The sequence below is a fragment of the Pyrus communis genome, chromosome 11 (genome assembly GCF_041283825.1).
Source record: "Pyrus communis isolate YQ-2024b chromosome 11, ASM4128382v1, whole genome shotgun sequence".
NCBI lineage: Eukaryota > Viridiplantae > Streptophyta > Magnoliopsida > Rosales > Rosaceae > Pyrus > Pyrus communis.
In genome coordinates, this window is record NC_142575.1 from 2501 (window position 1) to 29053 (window position 26553).

General features: G+C 36.6%; 1 protein-coding gene across 8 annotated transcripts; it reads right to left on the reverse strand.

Moving 5' to 3' along the window:
* Nucleotides 1-1736: 1736 nt before the first annotated feature.
* Nucleotides 1737-25467, reverse strand: LOC137741669 (TATA-binding protein-associated factor BTAF1). 8 transcript variants are annotated; one of them, XM_088679169.1, is made up of 29 exons: nt 25259-25467; nt 25094-25182; nt 24825-24919; nt 22843-23062; nt 22667-22721; nt 21848-21929; nt 19881-20200; nt 18288-18396; nt 17527-18106; nt 17047-17179; nt 16868-16936; nt 12784-12995; nt 11424-11655; nt 10469-10642; nt 9619-10044; nt 9087-9530; nt 8723-8842; nt 8162-8641; nt 6657-7195; nt 5775-6264; nt 5625-5693; nt 4599-4703; nt 4053-4280; nt 3701-3964; nt 3558-3607; nt 3070-3182; nt 2915-2997; nt 2410-2622; nt 1737-2249 (listed from the first exon to the last, which is right to left on the reverse strand). In XM_088679169.1, exons 4-29 carry the CDS (start codon nt 22929-22931, stop codon nt 2079-2081), a joined length of 5850 nt encoding a protein of 1949 aa, XP_088535295.1. In that variant the 5' UTR covers nt 22932-23062; nt 24825-24919; nt 25094-25182; nt 25259-25467; the 3' UTR covers nt 1737-2078. The 8 variants fall into 8 exon arrangements, 7 of the variants coding, with proteins under 7 accessions (XP_088535295.1, XP_088535293.1, XP_088535294.1 ...); XM_088679167.1 differs by having other exon boundaries at nt 22843-23057; nt 25259-25452; XR_015953082.1 differs by having other exon boundaries at nt 3070-3179; nt 5629-5693; nt 22843-23057; nt 25094-25452.
* Nucleotides 25468-26553: the final 1086 nt, after the last annotated feature.

The following is a 26553-nucleotide window of genomic DNA, read 5'->3' on the forward strand; positions in this document are numbered from 1 at the left end:
CCCTAAACCCTAAACCCTAAACCCTAAACCCCTAAAACCCTAAACCCTAAACCCCTAAACCCCTAAACCCTAAACCCCTAAAACCCTAAACCCTAAACCCTAAACCCTAAACCCTAAAACCCTAAACCCTAACCCCGAACCCCTAACCCCTAACCCCTAAACCCCTAGACCCTAAACCCCTAAACCCTAAAACCCTAAACCCGAACCCCTAACCCCTAACCCCTAACCCCTAAACCCGAAACCCTAACCCCTAACCCCTAACCCCTAGACCCTAAACCCCTAAACCTTAAGCATGCCTTCTAAGCATTAGATATAGCCAAGCACGCCATTCATGTATATGCATTGCCTTTGTCATGCCTTTTGGTGTGGCATGCTTGTTTTTGGTTTTCCATTTTTTGTGCCTCTAAAGGTACTTTGAAAAACCATTCATAAATTAGACAAGTGACCCAAAATAACTTGAAATGATTGGGGAAAAAAAAATTCATTGTGAGTTGATTTTGATAATAACTAATTTAGATGGTAACATAATAACAAAACCAAGAAAATCTTTGTTATAAGTATCTTTACATACGTTACCTTTGGCAATGTAAGTGGTGCCACGGCATGCTCGTCTAAACCTTTGCAAGGAATTCATTGTTATGGCATACTTGTTGGTTGCTTTCCTTTAGCATGTCATTGCAAGTCATACTTGCTCATGCCTTTAAATGTCATATTAAGCTTCAGTGAATCTCAAGCATGGCATGACATGCTTGTCATTCATTGCCTTTTACTTGGATTTAGGGTTTAACAACTTGAAGGCCTAGAATGCCTTTTGCATACCTTTGCTTTTTGTTCAAGCCTTTCTTTAAGGGTTTAGGGTTTGTTCAAGCCTTTTAAAGGCATGTGGAGCCTTTATAAAACCACCACACACCATTTTTTTTTTACTTTCCAATTGTCATGCATTTTCGAGACATAACTTTCCCTCAATATGTCCTAATGTGGCATTCTTGTTCACAGTTTGCCATTGTTGCACCTTAGCTAGGGATATTGTGCTTTTGTGATGCATGAAGTGGAATGTATGTGCATGCCTTCCCTTTGTTGTGCCTTTTTCATTCCCTGGTGTGCCATTTTTGTAAAGACCTTATCTTAGTCATGCCTTTGCAAAGTATTGCTTGCCTTTGTGATGCACTGGCGTGGCATTCTTGTTCGTTCCTTTACAAGTCATATGGTGCCTTTCCCTTCTTGTGTCATTGCAAAGCTAAGATGCCTTGTCATGGGGGATGCTTTATTATAGCCATGCCCCTTTCAAAGCCAAAGGCAACAAAAGATACAACTTGCATTGCCAAAGACAGCACAAGGCCCCACTTTACCAATGTCAATGCACGACCACCTTTCTTACCCTAGGCAATGCAAAGGCGCGACTTACTTGTCCAAAGGCACTGCTATTACGCAAGGCGCCAATTCCATGGCCATAAACAAAACAAGGCTCCTCTTGCTTGGCCAGAGACCCAACACATGCAGCATTTTACTAACCAAAAGCAACCAAATGCGCTACTTAATAGCTTACTAATTGCAATAATAACATAATCTGTCTATAGTTTCATAAAAGATGAAAGGTGTTTTTCAGGTTGTCCTGTACAATGTGTCCTCCATGACATGCTTGTTCTTGCCATGCATTTGCGATTTTTGTGCTTTACCTTTTTTCATGCCTTGGCAATCAAGTATGAAATATGATGATGTACTTCACTCCTTAAGTATATTGTGAATAACCAAAAATTTAATAGATTGTTTACCCAACAAAATAATTCCTGGTTATGGCCAACTTAAATAAGAAAAGAAGCTGATTGTATTTACACGATACGGATTATACAATTCTCTTTCCCTCCAAAACTTCTTGGTCATCTGTCACCAATCATCATTAACCTTGATGCCAGGTTTCACTCCTGGAACTACTCATTCAACTCTTGTCCCCAAGTCCTGAAATCATAAAGATATGGGAGAACTAACGAAAGGGAAGGGTACGGCTAGATTTACAATGTCAAAATTTGGGTCCTGACATGCTGCAGAAATATACTGTGTACTAGGAGGAAGGCTTCGCATCAACCATCAAGCTTTGCCAAGAAGTTACTGAGATTGTATTCTTCGGTGTACTGTGATTGATCCCACAACTCCTCCAGCCCACCAAGAATTGCTTTCAACCCCTTTCCAGTGCCCATTAATTTCATATCTCCATCAAATTTTCCATCGGGATGCTTTAATATAGAAGTTCCCTAGAAAACAAACAAATAGTCGAAACTTTTCATTGACATCAATTAAGAACTTGCAGCAGACACGTAACAATTCAATTACAACTTGTAGAAACTCATATTAGCTTCTGTAAACGTGCACAGCATCCAAAATGAATTCAGAAAATAGACCAGCCAGCAATACCTTTTTGGACGTTTCTGCAGTAGCAAATAGATCAAGCAGTTGGTCTGTATTCATGGTTTTCATACTAGCATTTTCAGCATTAATGACTGCATTAGCTACTGAAAGCTTAAACTTTTGCAAGCTCATAACTTTCTCTTCGAGAGTGCCACGCATAATGAGGCGATGGACATTGACAACTTTTTTCTGACCTAATCTGTGTGCTCTGTCCATTGCCTGCAGGTCAAAAAAAGGGTAAATAACAACGAATAATGCTGAGCAATTAGGGAGCTTCAATGAAGTTCATCTCAGAGATCTTTTATTGAAAACTAGACTTAAAATGTGATAGAAGGCATCTGTATCCAATTTCAAGAGACGATGATGCGCAATTAGGGAGCTTTATTGAAGTTCATCTCAGAGATCTTTTCCTGAATGCTAGACTCAAAATGTGACAGATGGCCTCTGCTTCCAATTTCAAGAGATTAAAATTTCGACTCCTTAGAGGATAAAGACAGCAAAAGACAGTCACCTGATGATCCCGCATGGGGTTCCAGTCATGCTCCATGAAGACGAGTGTGTCTGCAGATGTCAGGTTCAAGCCCAGCCCACCAACTGCAGAAAGTGATTAAACTTTAGTAACACTCTGATTGAATCTAGTACGCAGGCAAAGGATAAAATGCCAACCATGGGTTGTGAGTAGCAGGACATCGATTGTAGGATCCGAATTGAAAGCTTTGACAATATCAAAACGTTTTTCAGGTTCAACTGACCCATCCAGCCGCAAGTAGGTTACACTGCTTTAAAGAAACACATAAGACCACTGGATCACTATACCATACCATACAAGAGGATAAACATTGTGAAAGCAATTGCACAAGTTCACTATACTAGAGGATGATTCTTCTACAGGTTATACCCACCATATCTAGAATTTATTCGTCACATGTACTCAACCCCCTGATTTCTGGCATATTAATTTTTCTAGGTCCAAAAACCAGATTTCTAACTGAAACAGTTAGAACTCATGTAATACTGTTACTTATCAGAATTGTGGGACAAGATTGTGAGAGAACTCAACACTAGAATAACTTTCCACTCCAAAACAGTCTTTAATAAGATTAGCAGACTTCAACAACTAACAAAGATGCATGAGAGAGGTTTACGAGACCAACCTCTTCATATGAGTATGAAATAAGTCTCTTTCTATTAAGTCCAGAAATGCCTGCATGAGAAGCCATTGCGCATTATAAACCATGAATTAAAGCTAAGCACAGGTAGCTTAAAAGAGAATAAGTCAAACATAAACGGACAATACTTTATGTTGAGCAAATATCAAGACTCTGTGCTGCCCCACACTTATGGCACCTTCAGAACTAGAAGCATCAACACCTATTCCACACTCTTCAAGAATCTCCTGAAGTGCAACTAGTTTGGGAGAGTGGTATGGCTTGTGCAATTCTGAAATTGTATCAGAGCCTCCCGGTAGTAGCTCTGACAAAAGGCATGCAATTGAATCTGGGACCTTTTTTTCAAGAACAAGCAATGGGTGACTGCAAAGTTTAAGCAAGTACTGAAGTGCCTGAAACAAGAACAAATAACATCCATTCAATGATAGGAACATACTGAAGCAAAAGAGAACTAAATACAAAAATAAACAACACAATTACCTGAAAAACATGGGATGAAGCTCTAGGTGATTCACTATGCCCTCCTGTATCTGCTGTCTCATTTTGTTTAACAATACTTGAGATCTCTTGTCTCACATGTGACCCAGAAAACTGTTCGTACAATTTCAATTGTACAGGGCTCAGGTCACAGAACCTGTCCTGAATAATTTTCTCAGGAAGATCAGACAAGACTTCATCTTTTGTTCGACGGAGGAGGAAAGGCATGACCTATTTGACAGAATTTTTTAGTCAGGAAAGTCAACAATTTCTACACAAACTCTTATCACTTTTGCCAACAGTTAGTACTAAGCCAGCTAATTTCACCAGAGAAGTATCTCAGTGAACAATTTGCACTCTTTAAAATTCCAGAACTTGGAATGCACAGAAAATTTCATACATACTTGTAAAAGTTTGACCATAGTATTATTTTTCACATCAGTATCCAGTGAGATTGCAAGGTCAACTACCAAGGGGGCACAATTTTTTCAAGATGCTTGATTTGCAAAAAAATAAAGAGTGGTATCACAAAAAAGGAAGGAAATTTACCTGCTTGTGCAATGCTTCCATCGCAAGTGCTCCTGCTTCAGCATCCTTGGCAGAGCACTTAGGATCTCTGGCTGCCACCAGTGGTTTCCCAAAAGTGGCTTGGAACTGCCCAAAGTAACATTAAAACAACAGATTTATTTATTTATCATGTCAGATTGACAATTGTTCGGGGAAATGTGTACTACAGTGTTACACACAGAATGTACATACATCTAAATTTTTCAAGAGATTAGCAAATCATGAAAGAGAAATTACAATCACTTAAACTGATAATGGAGACTATCCAAACATAGAGTTGATTACGGGAAAGACAGAATTTTAAATAATATTACTTTCTGATAGATGATGTTCATCTTCGTCAAACCAGACTCTTAATAACTTTATAAGTACACTCTTAACAGAAAGAAAACACAATGTAAGTTACGCTCTTAAAATAATTGTACGCTATTAGGAACCCTCATTCTAGACTTTTTAAGTGTTAAATCAGAGTAGTTTCTCTCTTGATTATGTTATTCTCCAAATTGGAGGATATATATAGCAATACAAACAATCCAGATCAAGTATGAAACCAATAAGTCAAATATGACTGCTATGAATCTACTGCCTACAATCTACATTTACTCTATAGAATCAACTCTATTCTTTATATGAGATTTCTTGTCTGATCTTTAGCCAAGATTTCTGCTTCAATTATTGCCAGCCAACACTTTATAAGTAGAGTCTTTGGAGACCAAAAGTTACAAAGATAGATACTCTGAGCCCCTGCTCCCAGAATATAGGGTTTTAAGATTTTTCTAAACTACCAAGCAACATGGCCAAATTCATTTATTTGAGTTCCTGTAAAGATTTATGTGGGTATCTATCAGAAAATTATTTATGTGGGTTTAGCCTGAAAGCCACCATGTGTTTTCAGAGTTTGTTTTTATGCTTACTTCTATAAGAGAATTCTATCTGCCACATAAAAAAATTCAAGGAAAAAAACAAACAAAAAAATATAATATATAACAGAAGAAAGCGAAAACACACCTGCCTCTCTGTTCCAAGAAAGCCGGGCATTAGGAAGTCAAAAAGGGACCATAAATCCATGACATTATTCTACAACAAAAGGTAGGTCCTTTTCAGAAGAAAATAGAAAATCAGTTTTAAGGTAATTTCATGAATCAGTGAAAGACCAACCTGGATTGGTGTTCCACTCAATATCAAACGATGCTGGGCTTTCAATTGCTTCACTGAAAGTGTAACTTTTGACTTTGCATTCTTGATCACATGTCCTTCATCTAAGATACAATAGTTCCAGATAAGCTTCCCAAGATAATCAATATCTTTGCGGATCACGTCATATGATGTTATTATCGCATTATGCTTTCCAAAATGTTCTCGAAGTGCAATGCGCTCTTGAGCAGAACCAACATATTGGAGAGTAGATATTACGGAAAGATCAATGTACTTCTCTATCTCAAAGGCCCAATGTCCAACAAGTGTTGATGGGCAGATAATTAAAGATGATGGAAGATTGCCGCCATTCGAAGTTTGATGTTCGACTATATCAGAAGCCACAATAGCCAATGCTTGAAGTGTCTTACCAAGACCCATATCATCACATAAGATTCCATGAAGCTTGAAACGTTTTAAAAAGGCTAACCAATTTATGCCTTCCTGTTGATACCTATAACCAAAAGAATCTGTTAGGAACCAGAATGTTGATTCACTGCAAAGTCAAACCAATTTATACCTATACCAGTAAGCCTTAGAAAATAGAGTACTCCTGTATCAACCCAACTAACAGTCAACCTCAGCCACCAACCTTCTACATGACTCTACCAGTAAGATATACAACAATTTAGATATATTTTCTCTTTTCCGCAATTCTAACTAGTATACATTATAAACATAGGTTTAGTATACAGCTACACATCGTGAATAAACCAGACACAAACATATGTAAAATGTCCCCAGTTCATTTAGAGTTGTAGTCTTTAGCTGTTACAAAGATAAATATCAAGCCAAGTTTCAAAAGTCTTAGCCACGAATTCATTCAACATTAAGTATTTTAGCTACCTTCTCAGTGTCACTTTCAGTTCAGTACAAAGCTTGTAATCATCAATATGGGAATTGTCAAGTAGTTGCTCCAGAAATGTTGCATCTTCTACACTTCTGGAGAAACCTTCAGTTAGTCCAACAGGTGGAGGGAGGCCCCGTGCTAGTGGAAGAAGAGGTACAAGAGCAGCAAAACTGTGAGTCACACTCTGTCTTACAGACTGATCACAATCACTCATACACCTTAGAAGAGGGACAACTAAGAAAGGAGCATATGGAACCAGCTCCACACCCAATCCTTGGACAAGCAAACTAATAAGCATGCCTGCACCTTGTCTGGCACCAACAGATGTCATATCCCCTAACATGGGTATGGCATTTTCAATTACAGCTCCCATCACATGCATTTCCATTGACTTGGCCATTGTGGTGATGCATCTAGAGGAAGCCAATCTAACAGCAACATGGGAATGACAAACGCACTTCAATATGTATGGAAGAAGGGTGAGCAGTTTTGGTTTCAGATCCTCATTTAGCATTGGAGCAATAGAACGTACTACCTGCAAGTTTTGAGACAATTTCGGTTTCAAGTCCGTAGGTCCACAAATTTTGACGGTTTACCATTTGTAATGCAATAACTCATATGTTACAATCTAAAATTCCAAAAATTGTCATGTCCTAATTTACAATCAAGTAAAGGTAGATAGTTCAGAACTAGAAAGAAAACCCAAAGAAAAGGAAAATGTCATTTATCAATACACCTAGATTGTTATGGATAAAAAAGACATTAGCAGCTAATGCAACAATATGACCCAAATAGTTGAAACAGAGCACGAACAAAACTTCTGATAAGATCGGGCAAGTCTTATTTTTAACCTTTGGCCTTCAGAAAAATAAGCAGTCAAGAAATTAAGGTTGGCCATTATTAACCAGGAAAGTATTAAAAACACAAAACCATTCGAGAAGTGAGTGAAGCAGCATCAAGTTGTCATGTTGAGTAAAGATGGATATGCTTCTTAAATTTTATCTTCCCCTTTTCTTCTAGTTCCCTGATCTTATATTTGCAAATCCACACTCATATTTTTTTTTTTTTTGGGTCAATACACTCCTATTATTTTAGACAATATCAAAAAAATAAAAAAGGAAAAGGAAAAAGAAATTGCATGTGCTTCCAATTTTCATTCCACATACCCACAACATCTCAGTTCATGTAAATACTTTTCCTTAATTCTGAAACCTTGACTGGTCTCTGGTCCTTTATCTCTCTATTAGTGATCTTGAATCCCCGTCATTTTGAAGTAACAAAAGAGCGAACAGTTCTCATAGTTTTTTTTTTTTTTTTTTTTTTTTTTTAACAATTTAATAGACAATTTTCATATTTGTAACACCTTTTGACATTTACTGATGTATATGCAATATCATACGCAAAAAATATTAGTACCGAATGCAGTCAAATATTAATACTGAATGCAGCCACAAGATTTAATAGAAGTAACACAACCAAAAAAATCAAGAATGATAAGAACCTGGATATTATTTATCAAGGTCTGGGGATCCTTCACAGATTCCAGAGTTTGTGTAATTTTCTTTTCGTCTGCAGGATTAAGGGACTGAATACTACTAGGCTTAAGCATTTCAGTGAGGCAATCCCAAAGTTTTGGAAGCTCGTCAAATAATGAAGCACCAAACTTCATACAAAGATGCCTCAAGGCAAGTTCAGAACCTCGTCTACTAATAAATCCCTCAACCTTTGAGCGATCTTCGATTCCAGCCAGAATGACCTTTGATTTCTGCTTACCAGTATTTGTCCCAAAAGATAGGAGATCTTGGTCATCAATAATATCTATGGAACAGATGACTGCAGCTTCAGGTGTTTCTCTAGGATCCATACATGTTAAATTACATATATTCTTAATTAACTTATCATTTGGGCTTCGGCTACGTGAAATACAGTGAGAAATAAGCTCTGCAAGTGCCTCAGCTGCCTTCTCTTGTAGTATTTCCTCCTTCCCAAGAGATTTTAGATTATCAGAGTAAATAACTAAGCAACCATAGGATTAAGAAAGCAATTATATATAGAAGATTACCTGTTCTCTTTTGATAGAAGCCATCAAAGGCAAAATAATGGGATTTAGTCGTTCAGGAAGCTCTGACATCCAAACAAAAGAAGCAGCAACAAGAGAAGAGACAGTAACATGTAGATTGCTCTGCAGATTGTTACAGAATGTAACAGTGAGCAAAAGGTAAACCACTCAAATATAATTAACAATGAGCAAAAGGTAAACTCTCAAATATAATTATAGAATTGGGGAAAAGCTAATACAAAACCCTTAATAAAAATGAAAAACGTTGGACACTGTTCCAATAATTCCATTAAAAAAAAGAGATGTATCCTTCTGCCTAGCACTTAAAGAAGCATATCAAGAATATGCAATTATGTCCCACAATTACCTGAACACATTTTAAATATCCACAAGTTGTCAGAAGTCGTTGTTTTGCTGACTCTATATCATCAACAATGTGCCTTTCCAAAGAATTGTTCCCCCCAATATCATTACACAACATTGGAAGTTTCGATGCAAAATTAATTGCATTGTCCACGTTCAACTTTTCCAAGTCAATTTTGGTAGTAGACAACAAACTCTGAAACATACCCGATGATTGAATAGCATTTAACAACTGACTAGCCTCAGAACGCATCTTACAATACGTTCTCGAAAGCTCAGCATAAGGAAGACGTGGATCGTTTGTAGGGAATGCAGGTTCAAGGCATGCCAAGAAATCCAACATCAAATTTTTGAGATGGTTCAGAAAACCTGGCATAACTCCAGCATTTTCAAACACACCTGCCCTTTTAATCTCTTTGAACCAAGAAATAAGAACCATAGATGCCACCTGATTGCATATGAGTAACGATTAAATATACAAATACTGAAAAAGGAAGGGAATGATGGTGGAACTTGGATTTAAAATCAAATGGTACCTGCCGCTGGACACCAGATAAGGAGGTAAGGGCATCAGTCAGTGGATCAATTACATACTGCATTGAGCCTTCGTGCAATCTAGAAGCAAAAACTCCCAATGCTGCCGCAGTAACCACTCGGGTATGAGTCACAGACAATTCAACATCCGCACCAACAACTATCTGAACATTATTGGTTGAAGCATCTCCACCTTTTTCCTCTGGAATATATCCCTTCGAAGATTCCAACCCAATGTTTCTACAAGACTCATTTTCAAGCTTCACAGCTCTCATTTTAGCTGCTGCTTTAAAATGACTCTTTCGTGGGAGAGCAACAGGCCAAAACATTTTTGTAGAATCTAATGCTGAACCATACGAAGTAGTTGCAAGTTCTATCCAAGAGGACATATATAACCTTGCAGCAATTTCCAAGTCACCTAATGGACACTGGTATAACGAGGAGGGAGGGGGGGGGGAGAGAGAGAGAGAGAGTTAGAATGAGCACAAATTTTTGCAAATAAGAATTAGTAAAATGTTACCAAAAGCAAGAAACAGCAAGCAAGAGCAAAGGCATAAAATCAAGAAAATGGAAGCACGTGGTGTGTCAATTGCATACACAAATGTAGAAATGTGGAAAACAATATCCAGGTAAAAGTAAAAAAGACATCCGTAAAGGTTTAGATTATTTGCGCCTCCATATAAAAGTCCCACGCAGTCACGCTAATGTGAGAGCAGGTCACATTTTCATATCCTTTTGTTAACAAAAAAAAAAAAAAAAAAAAAAAAAAAAAAAAGCAGATAAATACATCTTCAACAAGGGGAAATAAACAAAAGTACAATGAAAACTATTCATTATCACAAAGTAAAGAACCTGAACAAGGAGCCTCCAAACTCTCTCTGAAAGTTTCAAAATTTCATCATTTGATTCAAGCAGTAAATTTTGAAAAACAATCCGAAGGGTATCACCCAAAATAAAAGATGGCCAAAATGAAGTACTCGAAGACTCAGAGATGCTCCTTTTGTATCCTGCTTCAAGTAGTCGTTCCTGCAAATGAAAATGCATAGTAGAGAATTAACTGTAAATAAACATATTACAGGCATGCAAACAAATAATTACGCATACTTAAGAACATCTGAACCCTGATGCACAAGTAAGCATTTTATAAATGTCACAAACGGATTAGTACCAATAAAACATCTACTTGTTTAAACACAAGAAAATATAACATTAGATAGATGGTAATGGCAAAATCACGTCACTTGTGGTGGGACAACAGGAATAGTCTGGCTTTGGTAACAAAGCTAGTGTTAGCTATGTTCACTAATATACCAGACCAAAAGTCAAAGCAAGTCACATTATGGTCAATGGGGATTGGCAGCGTCTTGCTAGATCCAATCAGCTTCTCATTATTTGTAATGGTTATCTTGTTGTCCAATGAACATAATTAACAGTCAAAATGTGGTGTGCACACCAGGAAATCTAGTATTTTAAATAGTTACAACACTCGCAACGCCAGTAGGAGCGCCTTTGCTAAAGACAAGAGGGTGAAACTGCCTTGATTTATGCATTGAATCATAAGCATGCTTTCATAACTTGGTTGCAGGTCAATATGACATTAACAGATTTTGTGTTTTGGGCTTTTTTATTTCTTGCTCTAATCTAAATAAAACTTAAATCCATCCTTGTATGCTTTTATATGAAACAAAACACTTGTATTGACAAAAGACAAAATAGTCTAAAGACGTTAATAGACAATTTTTTTTTTTTTTTTAAATGGTACAAAATTGTATAACAAAACTACAACAGACCAAGAGGAGAAGTTTACCAACGTGCGGATAGCTGAATAACGAACTGATGTGATACCATGCCTCATAAAGGGCCACAACCGTGGTGCAAGTGTTGATAACATGAAAGGATTATCATGCGAAATTAATCCTTCTCCAGTATCATCAATGCTACCAAATTCATTTAAACCAAACTCTTTCGATGTCAAATCCTCAAAAATCCAAGGAATCATGTCTTCCTGGGAATATATTTCTGCCAACAGATTCATTACGCTGCAAAAACAACATCCATGATTGATCTAAGGAGTAAGGACTAATATTCCTATGACAGAAGTTGGTTATAAGCTATATATTAGATTTTCACTAAATTTACAAGTGTGATCTGTCTTAGGCGGATAAGAAATGTGCCAATAAGAATCTCTCATCAATTACAGTAAACACAACTGATTATTAAGTTTTTTCTATTGACTAGTATCTGCCCACACACAAAGTGCATGTGGATTTTTTACTAACTAGTATCTGCCCACACACAAGGTGCCTGTGGATTGTTTACTTTTTTATTTAAAATTGAAGGAGAGAGGAAGAGAGTGAGAGGGAATGTGAGAGTGGGGGAGAGGGAGAGAGGTTTGTTTTTTATTTTTTTTTATTTTTTTTTTAAATTAGAGATAATAAAATCATATGTAGGTGAGGCTTAAACAAAAAATAGCAAAATTTTGTTTTGTGAAATTACACTATTGTCCTTAACTTTTGTGTTGTGATAGAAGACAAAAATGTCTTTTCACCCTCTTTTGGTTGACAAAGAGGGTTTCATTAATATGTAGTTTAGATAATTGAGAAGCACAAAAAATATGGACGAGAAGTCTGAAATCCTAGATGCAATTACAAACCGAAGAAGACAACAAACTAAATGACAAGAAGTCTGTGAAATCCTTCCTAGATGCATATACAAACCGAAGAAGACAAACTAAATTCAAGTCATACTCACCCCATATCAAGATGAATTGTGTATAAAGGTTCATCTTTATTTTTTTTCACATAATTTATATCACACCATATCATTTAGGAAAATTGCCGTATGTAACACCAGATTGCAAAGTTTTTCCAAAAATACTGTCTTTTTAAAATCCATGCACAAATACCACCAATAAAGACATTTATATCAACCTCCGTTCTCCCATTTCTCTCCAATTTTCCAAATCTTCCTCCTACCCCATCCTTTCTCTCCTCTTTGTTCGGTGAAGTGAGTGCGCACAAGACTTTCCTTATTTCAAGACTTTCCTTATTTGTGTGCAACACATAACTTATCTAGTCAGACATATTACCTTGAGAAGACTATGAAGCATATATTAATAGAAAACAAAAAGGCTAATTGACTACAAATTAATCAACAAACAAGAGTACCTGCTAGTGGATGGACTTAAATCATCCAAATCAAGTAATATATCCCATAGTAACATCACTATAGAATGCAAAGTTTCACCCTTTAAAGCAACAATAGCAGCTGAGGTAGGTATCAAAGCATCTGCAGCTACTGCTCGAACATCATCATCGGGGTCCTCCAGGCCAGCTTTACATGCAGGCAGGACCCGGTCAAGAAAATTATGAAGCATCTCCTGGTGCCATAAAAAGAATCATTTTTTATAAAGAAACGATTGTATTAAGATCAAAGAAATAAAACAAAGAGGATGGTCCAGAAGACCAAACCAGGAAACAGAAAACAAACACGACTAGAAAGCAAAAACATAGAAAACACCCAGTACAAACATTCACATAAAAGTCATCAGAGAAAAGCCGCTTTCCAGTCTATCCTAAGCATAAAAAGAATCATAGTAACTATAAAATGTGATTGACAAGAATCAATAATTGCACGGATATTTCACTTTGGTTGTCGGATACGATACTTTGTCAGATACGATACTTGTCGTATACTCGTCCAATACATATCATGGTCAACGGATACAACTTTGACTTGATGGATACACGTATCCCACATATGGGATACACATATCATGCTTTTAGGATACTTTTACACTTTCAAATAAGAAATTAAAGGGAAAAAATTAATGAGACGGAGCTTTATTTGAAATCTGACGTATATGAAGAGCTAGCCTCTAATTGAAACTATGAATACAACTCTCACACTTCTTCTATATATATCAAGGGAATTATATTTCCAACTTTTCTTCTCCAACAAATCAAATGAAATTGAATTTGGACGATGAAATCGAATTCTTGTGTTATCAAAATATGTTCTAAATTTTTTTTTTTTTTGTATATTATAATATAATTTAATTGCCATACCTATCGCGTATTGTATCCTACTTTCAGAGATTTTTCATATTGCCATGCCGTATCGTGCCATATCCGTATCTGTGTCCGTGCTTCATGGACAAGAATTTTAAAATGCAAGAAGAAACAACCAAACCAAAAGAGAGACGCTTATTCACAGATAATGAAGCGTACGCAGAGTTTGTAAAAGCCACTGAGAAGCATCTCAAGAAAATCTCAGCAGGATTTTTTTTAAGGGTTGGGTCAGGTGATGAGTGTAGATTTTTCTTCACGACTCACGACTAAAGTAAAAAGGAAACGGGTATAGCATATCTCTCCCTCAATCCTCTTGAGGCACTCAACCTCCCCATAATCACCGAGAAGTTAACCAAACTCAAGCAACAACTAATCCATTTTCTCCATCTTCTACCAAACCCTATTCATTTCAGACACATGATGTCAAAAGGCCAATCAACAAGATCGTAAGTTTTATCAAACTTTATTCTAATACATATCCTTCCTATCATCCAAATTCCTGAATCACCTCAATAGGGGTGGTGAAGCTTCATCAAAAATTGTTTTCCAGTGAGGATAAACTGAAGGCAACACTTTTAGGTATGGATGGGAGCAACAACTCATGAACAGAAAGCAGCTGGTTGAAAAGGCTCATTAAGGAGGAGGTTAAGAAAGAAATTTGTTTTTAATGCCACAAAGACAAAAACCTGGTTGTAGATGGTTTTTCCATAAGCAGCGTTTCAGCAATGTTGGGATATCATGAAACTGGATTTCATGATAGTATTACAGAGGTCTACATCAATAGCCAACATATCTCATTTAACAATAATTTGGGTTCCTTGAGGATAAATGACTATCAGCCCATCAGTCTAGTTTCAAGCTTGTACAAAGTTCTAGCCATAGTTCTGCCAAACCAACCAACCTAGGAAGGACCTGGAGGAGATTCTGGTACAGGGTTACCTTTGCAAGAATTTTTGTGAGAGGTTGGGAAACTTTAGATGCAGTGTTGGTGGGTTGCAGCTTTTGTAGACTTCTGGTCAAATTTGATTGTGCTCCTCCCCTTTTTTTTTTTGGACAAGAAACAGAACTTTTATCAACAACAGAAGGATTTACAGCAATGGGATAAGAAACTCACCACCTAAAATACTAGCAAAACCTCTCAAGGACTAATTTACAAAAATCAAAATCTGAACCTGAACTCATTTTAAGCCGCTAACGCATCCATCAATATAGAAGAATGAGAATAGTCCTCATTCAACACTTAAGCCCAAAGATTCTCTATTACGCTCCATCAAATGTTCAACAAACTGCCAACGCCAGACTGCCCCCACAAAGTTTTAGCTTTCTTCCCCCTACCTAGAACCTCGAACTTGGTGCTTCGAATAAGAACAACACTGTATCGAAAAACTTCCTTAAACAACTAGCTCTAACTTCCTTAACTTCCACCACAGCTGTATCGAATCAGAACAAAGTAGTGATTGACGCTCTCCTCTGCTGATTTACCGAGACAACACCACAGTCACTTTTGAATTTGATCACAAGTATTGACCTTCCCAATAGCCACTAACCATGCAAGGACTTCAACTTTTGGAGCTCCTTTCCAGTTTTTAATATTGTGCTTACTCCTTTTATTAATACATATATTCTATTTCTTACCAAAGAAAAAAAAAAATTCCTTAAACATACCCATAGAATACTGTTAGAAACTGTGGATCAAATATAATTGTCCCACGTTCAGTGAATGTCCATATTGCTGTGTATTAAAGTGAAAGCACTCCGATAAAATAAAAAAAATAAATTTCACCAAGATGTTTTGAGATAAAACCTCATATCTGAATGGGGCAATGGGGCAATGGGCCATAGGTCCGTGACACAACCCTAACTTAGACCTAAGCAGGGAAGCAAGGGAAATACTGATGAAACCTGGGAACAACTGAAAGAAGTGGTTTGCAAACAAGTGGAACCAGAGCCCAGAGTTTAGGTTGGGACACTAGGCTCATTATTATCATCAAGGTGGAGCAGACATATGCTCAGATGGCTAACCAATTACCCAAAAGGTGGAGCAAATTGGCCTGTGAGATTTTTTAGCATTGGGATGATGATACATAGAGATGGACAGTTATGATAATTCAAGGTGGGACTTGAACAAGGAATTGTGATTTGATCCAAGTTGCAGAATGTTAGGAATTGTGTATCAAATAAAATTGTCCCATATTGGAGAAGTGAAAGTCCATACTGGGGTATATTAAGAATGAGTCTTCCTAAGTAACACTAACAACTTTGAGGATAAAATTTAACACATATATGGGTCCATAAAGCCTGACCCAACCATATAAGGGACCTAGTTGGTAAGGTTAGGAACAATAACAATGCAAACCGGGGGAGCAGCAACCAATAGATACTGCAACCCATCTTTCCTTTTTTATTGAGAAAGTAATTAAAATTGATCGAAAATAAGTGCTTCTAGTCACGATAACAATCTTAAAAGTAACAGAAAATATACCAGTTGTGCTGCCCATACCTCCCACTAAAATAGATAAAAATAAACCCACGGCTCATTATAAGTAGATTAGAACAAACCTCATGACAACAATAAGTGCTATAAAGAAACGCTTAATAAAGCTCAATTGGAGGGAGGGAAAAACCCCTTGGCTATCCACTTGCCATGTTCTAACTTCTAAGTGATTATTACTTGTGAATTCCCTTGGTGTCCTTCCCTCATTGGAAAATCAGCAGGTTGTTTTCTAAAGTTCGGGTTTGAAGTGTGTTCCTCTAAAGTGTAATGTTATCAAGGACTTACATGTGAGAAACCCTTTATTTGCATGTCATTTCTTTAATCGAATTAATAACAAGAACTTTAAAATGATGCAAGAAATCCATCAAGAAAAAGAATCTATGTATTCCATTCCCTATATGGATCCTGTTTGTGCGTCCATTTCCAGCTCAAAAATAAATGTTCAAACATCAAAATATCACTTAATACCTCAATTTCTAAATACCTGAAATACAAAGAACCACCACAAAAACTATCATTCCACATCACAAAAATTTGAGCTCTATAATCTATATTATGGAAAATAGTAAAAAATAACACAACATATCAACCAACACATGGTTTTTTTTAGTAATGTCCAAAATATGCATGGTATTCTAGCAAATCGCAAGTTATCTCAAAATACTGCAAATGGAAACAAATATTTACCTGCCGTACGGCAACTAGATACTTAATACCCAATAGGCTTCCATGACGAACTTCCCATTCTGGTCTACACTGAACAAATCAAAATATCAGAAGCGTAAAAACCACAACACCAATAATAACACCCAAGTGGAACCAATGTACAGCACTAAAAGCATGGCAACGCCATAGCTGACATTTACCTGCATCTTCAGCAAGATGATCAATGTTTCATGAACTAAACCAGGATGCATGTATTTGAACACAACACCCAATGCTTGAGCACAGGTTTCACGTACTGGAGCAACTACCTGATCAGAGACATAATCTCCAAAACTGCACCCATAAATAAACAAAAAACATATATTTTATCATTTGAAGATGCATGGAATTTCATGCTAACAGCCACATAATTTAGAACTAAGCAAATTAATAAATTATCATACCTACTTTTTTTTTTCTTTTTTTAAAGGGAGTTTTAATGAATAGCCCACGGTACTGTTCACTTTAACGAAAAACCACATTTTTACAATAAAAAGTCAATCCTGGTACTATTCAATTTACCCTTAATTTTGTCCTTATCGTTAAAACTCAAAGTTTTCAAGCCATTTTCATTAGTTTTCATTTTTTTTAAATTCTTTTGGGAAAAAGGGCAGACTTGACTAAAAAGAAAAAAGCCATACCGGTCTAGTGACAAGACACACAAGAAACGAATTGCACAATCTTGAAGGAATTCGCAATTTTTAAGCCATGAATGCCTAGCCAATTTAACCAAGTTCATCATATCACTATTTTCAGAGAGCCTCTTCAGCACATCCATTTTCTGAAAGGACCCCTTGTTATGAGACTGGCCCTTTAACTCAGTTGTCTGAGCTAGTTGCTCACATGGGTCCACCTTAACAGAGCTGAAATGAAGTTGACCATTAACCTGCGCAGAAGGCAACTTACAACCACTGTCTTCTACCTGTATACTGACATCAAAATCCTCACACTTGCTGGAAGAGACCATTGTATCCACAAATGGAGATGTAACATCTTCAAACTTCAGCTTTTTCAGTTCTGGTTCAGATTCATCAATGGGAACTTGCATATTCAAATCAATCTCTCTGTCTCTCTTCATTGTAGATGATGTGCATTTATTTTCTAACTCCCCAATCATTGCACCCACCAGGCTCAAATCAGGAATAAATGCTCCAGCAGATGCACCTTGATGGGTTAAAATTTCTCTCAAAGCCATCACACTACCATGGCGTACTTCCCAAACTTGGAAAAACAAAAAATTACAAACAATATTGCAAGATTAAATACCATTTAAACGCATATTATCAAAATATATGTATATATGGATACATATATACACATAGATAGAACAGGACAGGCACTTAAAGGATACACCAAGAAGGCAGCCTATGCCCTGCTAGAAATAAAAATAACAGAAGCCAACCTTGATCAAACATATCTAGGATTAGTTGCTCAGCGAAGCTTTGAAAAGGCCACCGCCCCTCTCCATCATGTTCAATTTTTTCTTCATGATTATCGAAGTCCAAAATTTCCTGCATAGCTAATAAACATTAAATGCAGAAACTTACTCCCCCACAAAGGACGAAACTTGTGAGAAAAAAGTAACCAAATTAATTCTGCAACAGAACAATGGTTAGGAAATTTACACCTGAATATCATAAGATGTGAAACCTTTTAAACAATGGCAAATGCGAAAATGAATAATAGCATGTAGAGATCAGCCTGTAAAAGTCTAGTGAAACCTAGTACCAAATCGCAAGCAAACCAGTGCATCATATATCCTAGCTAGTAGAAGACTAAACCTTCAAATTGTAAACTTTTGAGCCATCCTAAGTTCATAGGCTTACCCTTGCTTTGCAAAGAGGCTGTTTCCACGACGATAACTAATTACATTTCCTTCTTTCTTCACCCTTATAATCATCCCCTTCATAATCCAATCTCCCTTAACAAGTAAGGCTTAGTCATAAATCAAAAACTTAAATGATAATTCAAGAAACCTTATTATGAAAATTGCATGCAAAATTTATCCAACAAATACAGCGTGTTCTTAGGATTTTGGTTCATCAAAGTTAGTATCCTATTTTGTGTGGGATTGTATTATGGAAATTCAAGGTGACTTCTCCTAAAAGGACTAGGACGGGATCAAAGTTTCCTTGTACAATTAGATTGGGAATACTAGAAGATAGTTTGGAAAAAGGAAAGGAAGTGTGCTTTCCTATGAGGCTATTCCATAAAGAATAGGAGACTTCATCAGAAAATAGGCGTGTAAACCACACCCTATACTTATAAATAGGATGCAGCAAGGCTAGGGAAACAGAGAGAAAAGCCAGAGACAGCTGAGAGGGACAAAGAAGTATTAGTTCTAGAGTTTTTCAAAAGTACTGTAACTCCATTATTAATCAAAGAGGCCGTGATTTCTCTACCCAGGGAAATCACAACTGGAAGGAAAAATCCAGAAGAGAGTCAGAATTATAACACGTGTCCCTCAATTGCCCACACTTGAAGTTTACTCCATGAGCTTTTTTTAATGACACTCCTTGAAAATATATATTACTCAACACAACAATATAAAAAATATAATAACAGAGATACATCAAAGAGCAAGATCCAGAAGAGAGTCAGAATTATAACACGTGTCCCTCAATTGCCTACACTTGAAGTTGACTTCATGAGCTTTTTTTAATGACGCTCCTTGAAAATATATATTACTCAACACAACAATATAAAAAATACAATAACAGAGATACATCAAAGAGCAAGATCCAGAAGAGTCAGAATTATAACACACGTCCCTCAATTGCCTACACTTGAAGTTTACTCCATGAGCGTTTTTTAATGACACTCCTTGAAAATATATATCACTCAACACAGCAATATAAAAAATACAATAACAGAGATACATCAAGTGCTTCATATTTTATTACAACCAATTAATAAGTGTTTGTGTGAAATAGCATACAACATCAAATCAGCTAGCACAAAAAGAAAAAAAAATGATCAGTAGGGAACCTAGTACCTTGTTAGTCCCAAATGAGTCAGGACATGCCCCCTTTGGTGGTATATTTTGAGCACATGGAACCTCCATATCCCCATCCTCAGACGAACCTTTTGACTGGTCTTTCGAAGTGATTTTTGCTTTTCGTTTTAAAAGATTCAATTCCCTGGGACTTGGCCTTTCTGATAAGACACTAGGAACCATATTTGCAACTAATTGCTGAATATTATGTGATGTAGAAGCTCTTGGATATGTCCCGTTCCCATGCGAGTTGTGTGAAATAAGGTCTTCATCTTTTATCATATCATTCACATCCATGAACTGCTCACATATATCCAAACCTGTATAATAAACAGTGAGATTTCTATTAGATCCAAGAGATTGAATTGCAAGTTAGCACACCATAATTAATAACAAAATGTTCCCAATGACTACATTATGAATATAATAAAACACCACTAACTACATATTCTGGTATTTCACAATGGTCTTCCCCCCTTCGTACAGCACTGTGTGGATTAGCAAAACTGTGAGTGATCTAACATATCAAGAATTTTGGCTTCATTGTTGCCATCTGTGTCGGTACGATATAGAGAAGAAAGCCAAGGTTTGTAAGTTGGGTTATATCCAGAGATTGTTTGTTCTTTATGTTAGATAAGCATAAATTACCAGGAAATGGGAAGAAGCAAGCCAAGGTTTTATGGTATCAGTGATTTTTTGGGCAACATCAATGGAAAGAAATAGGCTGATCTTTGGGGATCTCACAGGCAGCATGAATAAGGAGTTGTGGGATAAAGGCCATAATGGTCATCATTATGGGCTTCGGTTTCCTGAGTTAAGAGATTGTTCTTTACCGGATATTTGCCTTAACTGAAAAGCTGCTATTAGTTAGTTTTATGGAGTTCCAAAGAGGTGTTGAGTTTAGGATGATTATACTCACGTTTCTGCTTTGTTTTACTTTGTGGACATCCAGTCTGCTCTTGTAAGTTTATTGTTTAAGCATTAAGATTTTGTCTCTTTTCAGAAAAGGGAAAAACAGGGACTGGACAGCTGTTGTATGCTAGCTGTATAGTGTATATTGGGGTGAAAGCGAGTAGGCTTGCAACATATCAGCTTTGCTCATGCGGTGACTTGGGTCATATGGATGGAGATAAACAGAAGGATGTTGAAGATTTTCTTGAGTTGGTTTCATGGAGCTCTGGGACAGGATTCTGTTTCTGGCTATTCTTTGAACTTGTTTCCTCAGAGTTCAAGGGAATTTCACTTTCTTTGCTTAGGCTAGAATGGAAGGTGGCTGTCCTATAATGGCTTTTAGGTCTTTTCCCAGCTGTTTGTGTTGGGTGTTTTCTTTTTTTCTGTGAGTTTCAGAGTTAGTCCTCTTGACCCATTGTTTTTCTTCTCTCTTAATACCCTTATCACATGTCAGCGAAAAATAAAACTCCAGATGTTAGCCCGAGATCAAAAAGAAAACACATTAAGGAAAAAATTTCCACATTAGAAATCATAATCTGGTACATGGTCATTGGCTTGCACGTGGGATTTGGATGGTAGTTCCAATGGGTGGAAGGGTGGGTAGGTGATATTTGGATGGTGGTGTGTGTTTGCTAAGACAGAGAAAGGTAGGCCCCACTATGCCATGTGCCAGCCAACAAAAGGCCACATCAAGGCAAAACTCAGCAATAAGGAATAAGAATCATCAGATCTGCAGTTCAGATACCTGTCTCACTCATAGCTAAACTTATTCTCAAGTGGACAGCGTCTAGATTTTGTCTTTTTCCATACAATCACTACAGAACATAATGGTTCAAAGAGCCAATCATCTTATCAGTACTAGTAGATTGAATTGAACTTTAAAAATTAACCATTACCCTCTCCCCAACAATCATACACTGTCCATGCTACAAAGACACCAACCTAAAGGGGATTTATCTGTTTTTCCTTTTTGGCCCAGGTATATTATCAGTGCAATAAACTAAACCATTACTAACCTAAACGACATCGAAGTGTTTGTTTCTGTCGAGCCAATTTCTCCCTTGGGTTCTTCATATGATCATTTGCAACATCATACTCCTGTTCCAGAAATGAAAGCATCCATTATAAAGAAGAAATGAAGACTCAAACAAAGCATATTTTTTTGAGTCAGAAAACAAGCATGATCAAAAGCTCACAGAAGATATTAACCAAATTAGGCCATCCTCTTGCACAAACAACATCTGCAATTCAAAAGGCAGGATCCACAATTCTTTTTATCTTTTATAAGAAGCAAAGATGTTATTTAAAATCAGAAAAGTGATCCATTCAAGAATTATTAAAATGTGTCAGCCTTTTTATATATCATTTAATTAACTGATGAGACAACTTATCTATTCATTTTATGAAGCCATAGGTCATCTAAGAATAGCACAAATCAATGAGCAACCAAACTCCTTTTAGAAAATTAGATATGAATAATCATTAAACTAAATTAAATTAAATTGAACAAAAGTAAAAATAAAACATGGAGAGCACTATAACTCCATCTCTGATCTCTTTATTTTATTTAATATATCTTGAGTCTACAATGTGGCACAGACATAAATAAATAGTTAAAAATGGTTAGACTGGCCTATTAATGTTTCCCACAATTATCTTGTTGTAAATATGAACAAACAATAACACACACATAAATAATAGAATTGCACCTTGACATGGACAATTTGAAGAAACTGCCTATTTAAATTACATAATCAAACAGTAAAATTTAGACATCTTCCCTCATTGACATAAGTGCAATTATGTCAACAAACATACAATAGACACTGCATTACCTGTCCCCCAGATGCAAACAGAGCACCAAACTCCAAAACCTTTCTGAGATCGAAGCTGTTAAGAAAATTCAAAGTTAGATAAACAGCCATGCCTCCAAGAAGACTCGTGTATTCACAGGCACAAATCAAGAGCCAACCAAACAGGAGCACTACGAGTGTATACAATAATGTCGCACCTTCTAAATGATGTGCCAGCAATGTTCGAATCAAAAATAGGGAAAGCAACCATATCTTCAACAGCACCAGATATCCCAGCATCAGACATCTTCGATTTAATACAAGTAAAGAGTTCAATCAAAGAGGTGTGCTTCACATTCTCAGCAATAGCCCCAACAGCATGAGCGGCAGCAACCCTTGTATCCCAGTTTTTGCTACGAAGATATTGTGAAACCTAATCTTGCAAGTTACATAAGTTAAAGACAGATTTTTTTCACAAAAAAGAAATCAATAAATTCAAAATGGAATATGTAAGAAACAAAAATCTAAGCTACAGCAAAAACTGACATAAAACATTGTACGTCAAACAAACCAACCATAGGCTAGAGCATCTATCAACTGTTGTGATTTACGACCCAAAATTAGGATGATGCAGAAATTAGATTTGTGTTACCTATTTCATTTTGTTAATTACCTATTTGATTAGGATTTGGATTTACTTCGAATTAGGATTATTCTCATTGTAACCTAAGACCTATGCACTATAAAAAGGACCTTAGAGTTAGTTTATTTTGTGTGCCTTACCATGAGTATACGGAATTTTCTCTCATCGGGTTTTGGGTGGAGGTTACCGTTGGGAGTCCTGAGTGTGCGGCAAATTCTTGGCTCATTCATTTGGCAATTTGGTGAGAATCGATTTGTGAGTTTGCGAGTTAGAGAACAATTTGGGAGAATCTCCTCTGTTTGATTGCTTTGGGCTCTCTACTCATTTGGTTTAGGGTTTGTATTTTGTGGGATTTGGGTTGTGAGAATTTAAACACTCTTTTGTAATCTCCGTTTGTTTAGTGAAATTCCCCAACGTGCTTTGCCCGTGGACATAGGACGCCGAACCATGTTAATCTCTTGTGTTCTTATTTTGAGATTGTTTGTTTCTTCGCTTTTGCCTACAACGTCGATATTTGGTACTTTATTTGAATTCACTTCCGCTTGCACATAAAAGTACAACATCAACAAAAAACAAAACAAAGAGAAAATAATGCAACAGTTAGTGGAAAAGTGTTTCATATATTTATCCTTTCTTTTGAGAGGAAACGCAAAAATCATTGGCAGTCAGTTTCAACTCGTAGTTGATTAACCCTGTTTTTTTAGTGTTTCACGCATTTGTAACCCTTAATTAAAGATGGAAGGACAACATGTAGATGCGTTATGTTATTGTAAAAGTAAATCAGAATGGTTGGGACAGGTTTTGAGGTTTCGTGGTATTTCGTATTCTCTTAGTAGTTCTTGTGCAGTTTGGCATGCCTTTGGGTTAGCTGTCTTTTAAGAAATGTTTCTTTTTTATTTTGGATTCCTGAAAATAGAAATGTTACTGTTGAAGTTCATTCTTAATATAAGGCTCTTGTTTAAGTACAGTGAAAATAATTTAAGTTTACTTGGTGGTGAATATATAAACAAAATGGGAAGCAAAATTTTCATGTAAAGACACTAAAGTTGTACATTTGCTGGTTTTCTGGTGCCGTGCTCCATCTATTTGGTATCCAGTGTGTTGTGCGCTTAATAGAGTTATACATTTGGTGATTTGCTCGAAGGGCCAATGTCATCATAATAAGAATAGCAAATTTTGCATGAAAGGCACAACCAGACATTTGGAGGTATTTGAAATGCACACAATACTGTTAAAAATACTTTTATCTTAGAAATTTATATGAGTGGATGCTAGCTCTTAGCAGCCCTCACGTTATTCTTTCTTGGATTTCGATCTTTTCATTAACATATATCAGACCTGAATGAAAAAGTGAAGCTCTACCTAGCTCTCTAAACACATAAAATGGCAAAAATATTTAAGCTTAGCCACCAGAGAAATGAAGTTGTTGTAATGTTGATTTTCGAATAAACCTCAACTTCCTCATTGGTTTAGTTACATTTTCAAGGCAGCAAAGATGCAGATGATATGGTGTGCACGGTGTAACTGCACAAAAGCAATCGTGGAAGTCAGTAATACCATTTTCAACAGAGAGCTCAAGTCCTGAGGATGCGCTTTGGCAATGTCCCCTATCTGCTGAGCAGCCGTAAATCTCGTCGCTTGGGTTGAACCAGCTATCAGGATTGGGTTAAAGAAAAATTCCAATTGAAACCAAAAAATTAGGAGATCGAGGAAAGAGGGTGATTCAATATGTAACCAAACCAAACAACATGCATTCAACAATAATTTGATTTAATTTAATTTAATAGAGCTGAAAATATAAGAAAAGGAAAAGGTTGAAAGGATACTGTCCAAGAGAGTGAGAAGGCGGTGGAGACGAGAGGACTGCTGGGCCATAATTGATCATCCCAACTCTTCTTTTGTCGGTGCCAACAATCTAAGTGTCAACAATCGAAGTACTAGCAGTAATCAGCACCTGAGATGGAGGCGAAGGCACGGGCGAGACGACTTACCTGAACAAGTGCAAGATAAAGGCAGCCTAGTGTCTCTCCTTCCTTCTTCCACGGTGGCCTTTTTTTTAATAATCTGGGGGGTGAACGCCCCAAACCTTCCACGGTGGCCTTGGTTTCTTCCCCAACCCCGTTTACGGCGACTGCCTAATGATTTTAATTTTTTTTTAATTCCTTATTTTTCCGTTGGCTTGTATAGACACAAGAGCTCCGAATTTCCTCTTTTCTACTTCTGTTAAAGATAAATTTCGGTTTTCTCTTGGGCCTTTCGGTTGCAGACTCCGAATGGGCTTTGAATTACATGGGGGCCAGATGGGATGAGACCCGGTTAACCAACCAAGGCCTAGTTTGTGTGTTCTTTCGCCTTGCAAAAGGGTGTATGACTGGTTCGAGGTTCCAAGCTGATGAGTTTGCTTGACTGTGATTAAGAGAAGGTTGAAATACCTCTGTAAGTTGTCCTGGGCCTCAGAATGAGTGGATAATCGTGGCTTACCAGCTGTCTCCCTTTTTTCAAAAATTTAAAAAAAAAAAAAAAAAAAAAATTGATTAACTTAAACATCTATATTAGGTTTTGAGTTTTATGAGAGAGATTATGATTCTTGAGTTCAATGTATTAAACTTATATGTTTAATCTTTATAGAATGGACATTCAAACATTTCAAGAAGAGCGTGTGGTAGTAAAGTCCATGAATTTTACATCATGATTAGTTTTCATCGAACTCTCATATTAGTTTCTCTCATCCTTTAACTTAACTTTGTGTTACATAAGTGGTCCTTCCGTCAAATCCTTCTTCTTTACAATCAAATTTAAATATATAGTGATCTTTTAAGGTCTGGGTTGTAGGACTACCACCATGTAATTGATATCTCTTCCCAAAATTAGTTTTTCCCGCCAAATTAATTCACAATTGTTCTTGAGAAATGCAATTTCCTCGCCAAAAAATGCCACTTATGATATGCTTTTACCACCCAAAAAAAAAAAAAAAAAGGGTCCAATTCTGATATGCAATTTTCCTATATAATCTACTTGTTTATCATACGAGTTAGCAACTTAGTGTTGCCCTCTAATTAAGGACTCTTTTCTTTTATTGAGGTATAATCTAATTGTTTATCATATGCAATTTTTCTGCACAACTCAAGAACCATCTAAGTTTAACAATAATAACAAATTAGTACTGGAAAAACATGTGCCAAGGATCACCAAAAGTATCAATAACATAACAACGTTGAAATGCATTCTATTATCAGTACCAATGACCAATTCAAGATCCTCAAAAGCATTCAAACATCATCTCCTA

What these genes read in the sequence shown, in the direction of transcription:
- LOC137741669 (XM_088679167.1), bottom strand. Translation starts at nt 25,142, where the DNA reads ATGGCCCAGCAGTCCTCTCGTCTCCACCGCCTTCTCACTCTCTTGGAC. An exon ending in ACTCATTTGGGACTAACAAG is followed by an intron (nt 18,397 to 19,880) that starts GTACTAGGTTCC and finishes TTAGCTATGCAG; the next exon opens with GAAATTTTGGACTTCGATAA. An exon ending in TGATATTTGCTCAACATAAA is followed by an intron (nt 3,608 to 3,700) that starts GTATTGTCCGTT and finishes CTTCTCATGCAG; the next exon opens with GCATTTCTGGACTTAATAGA.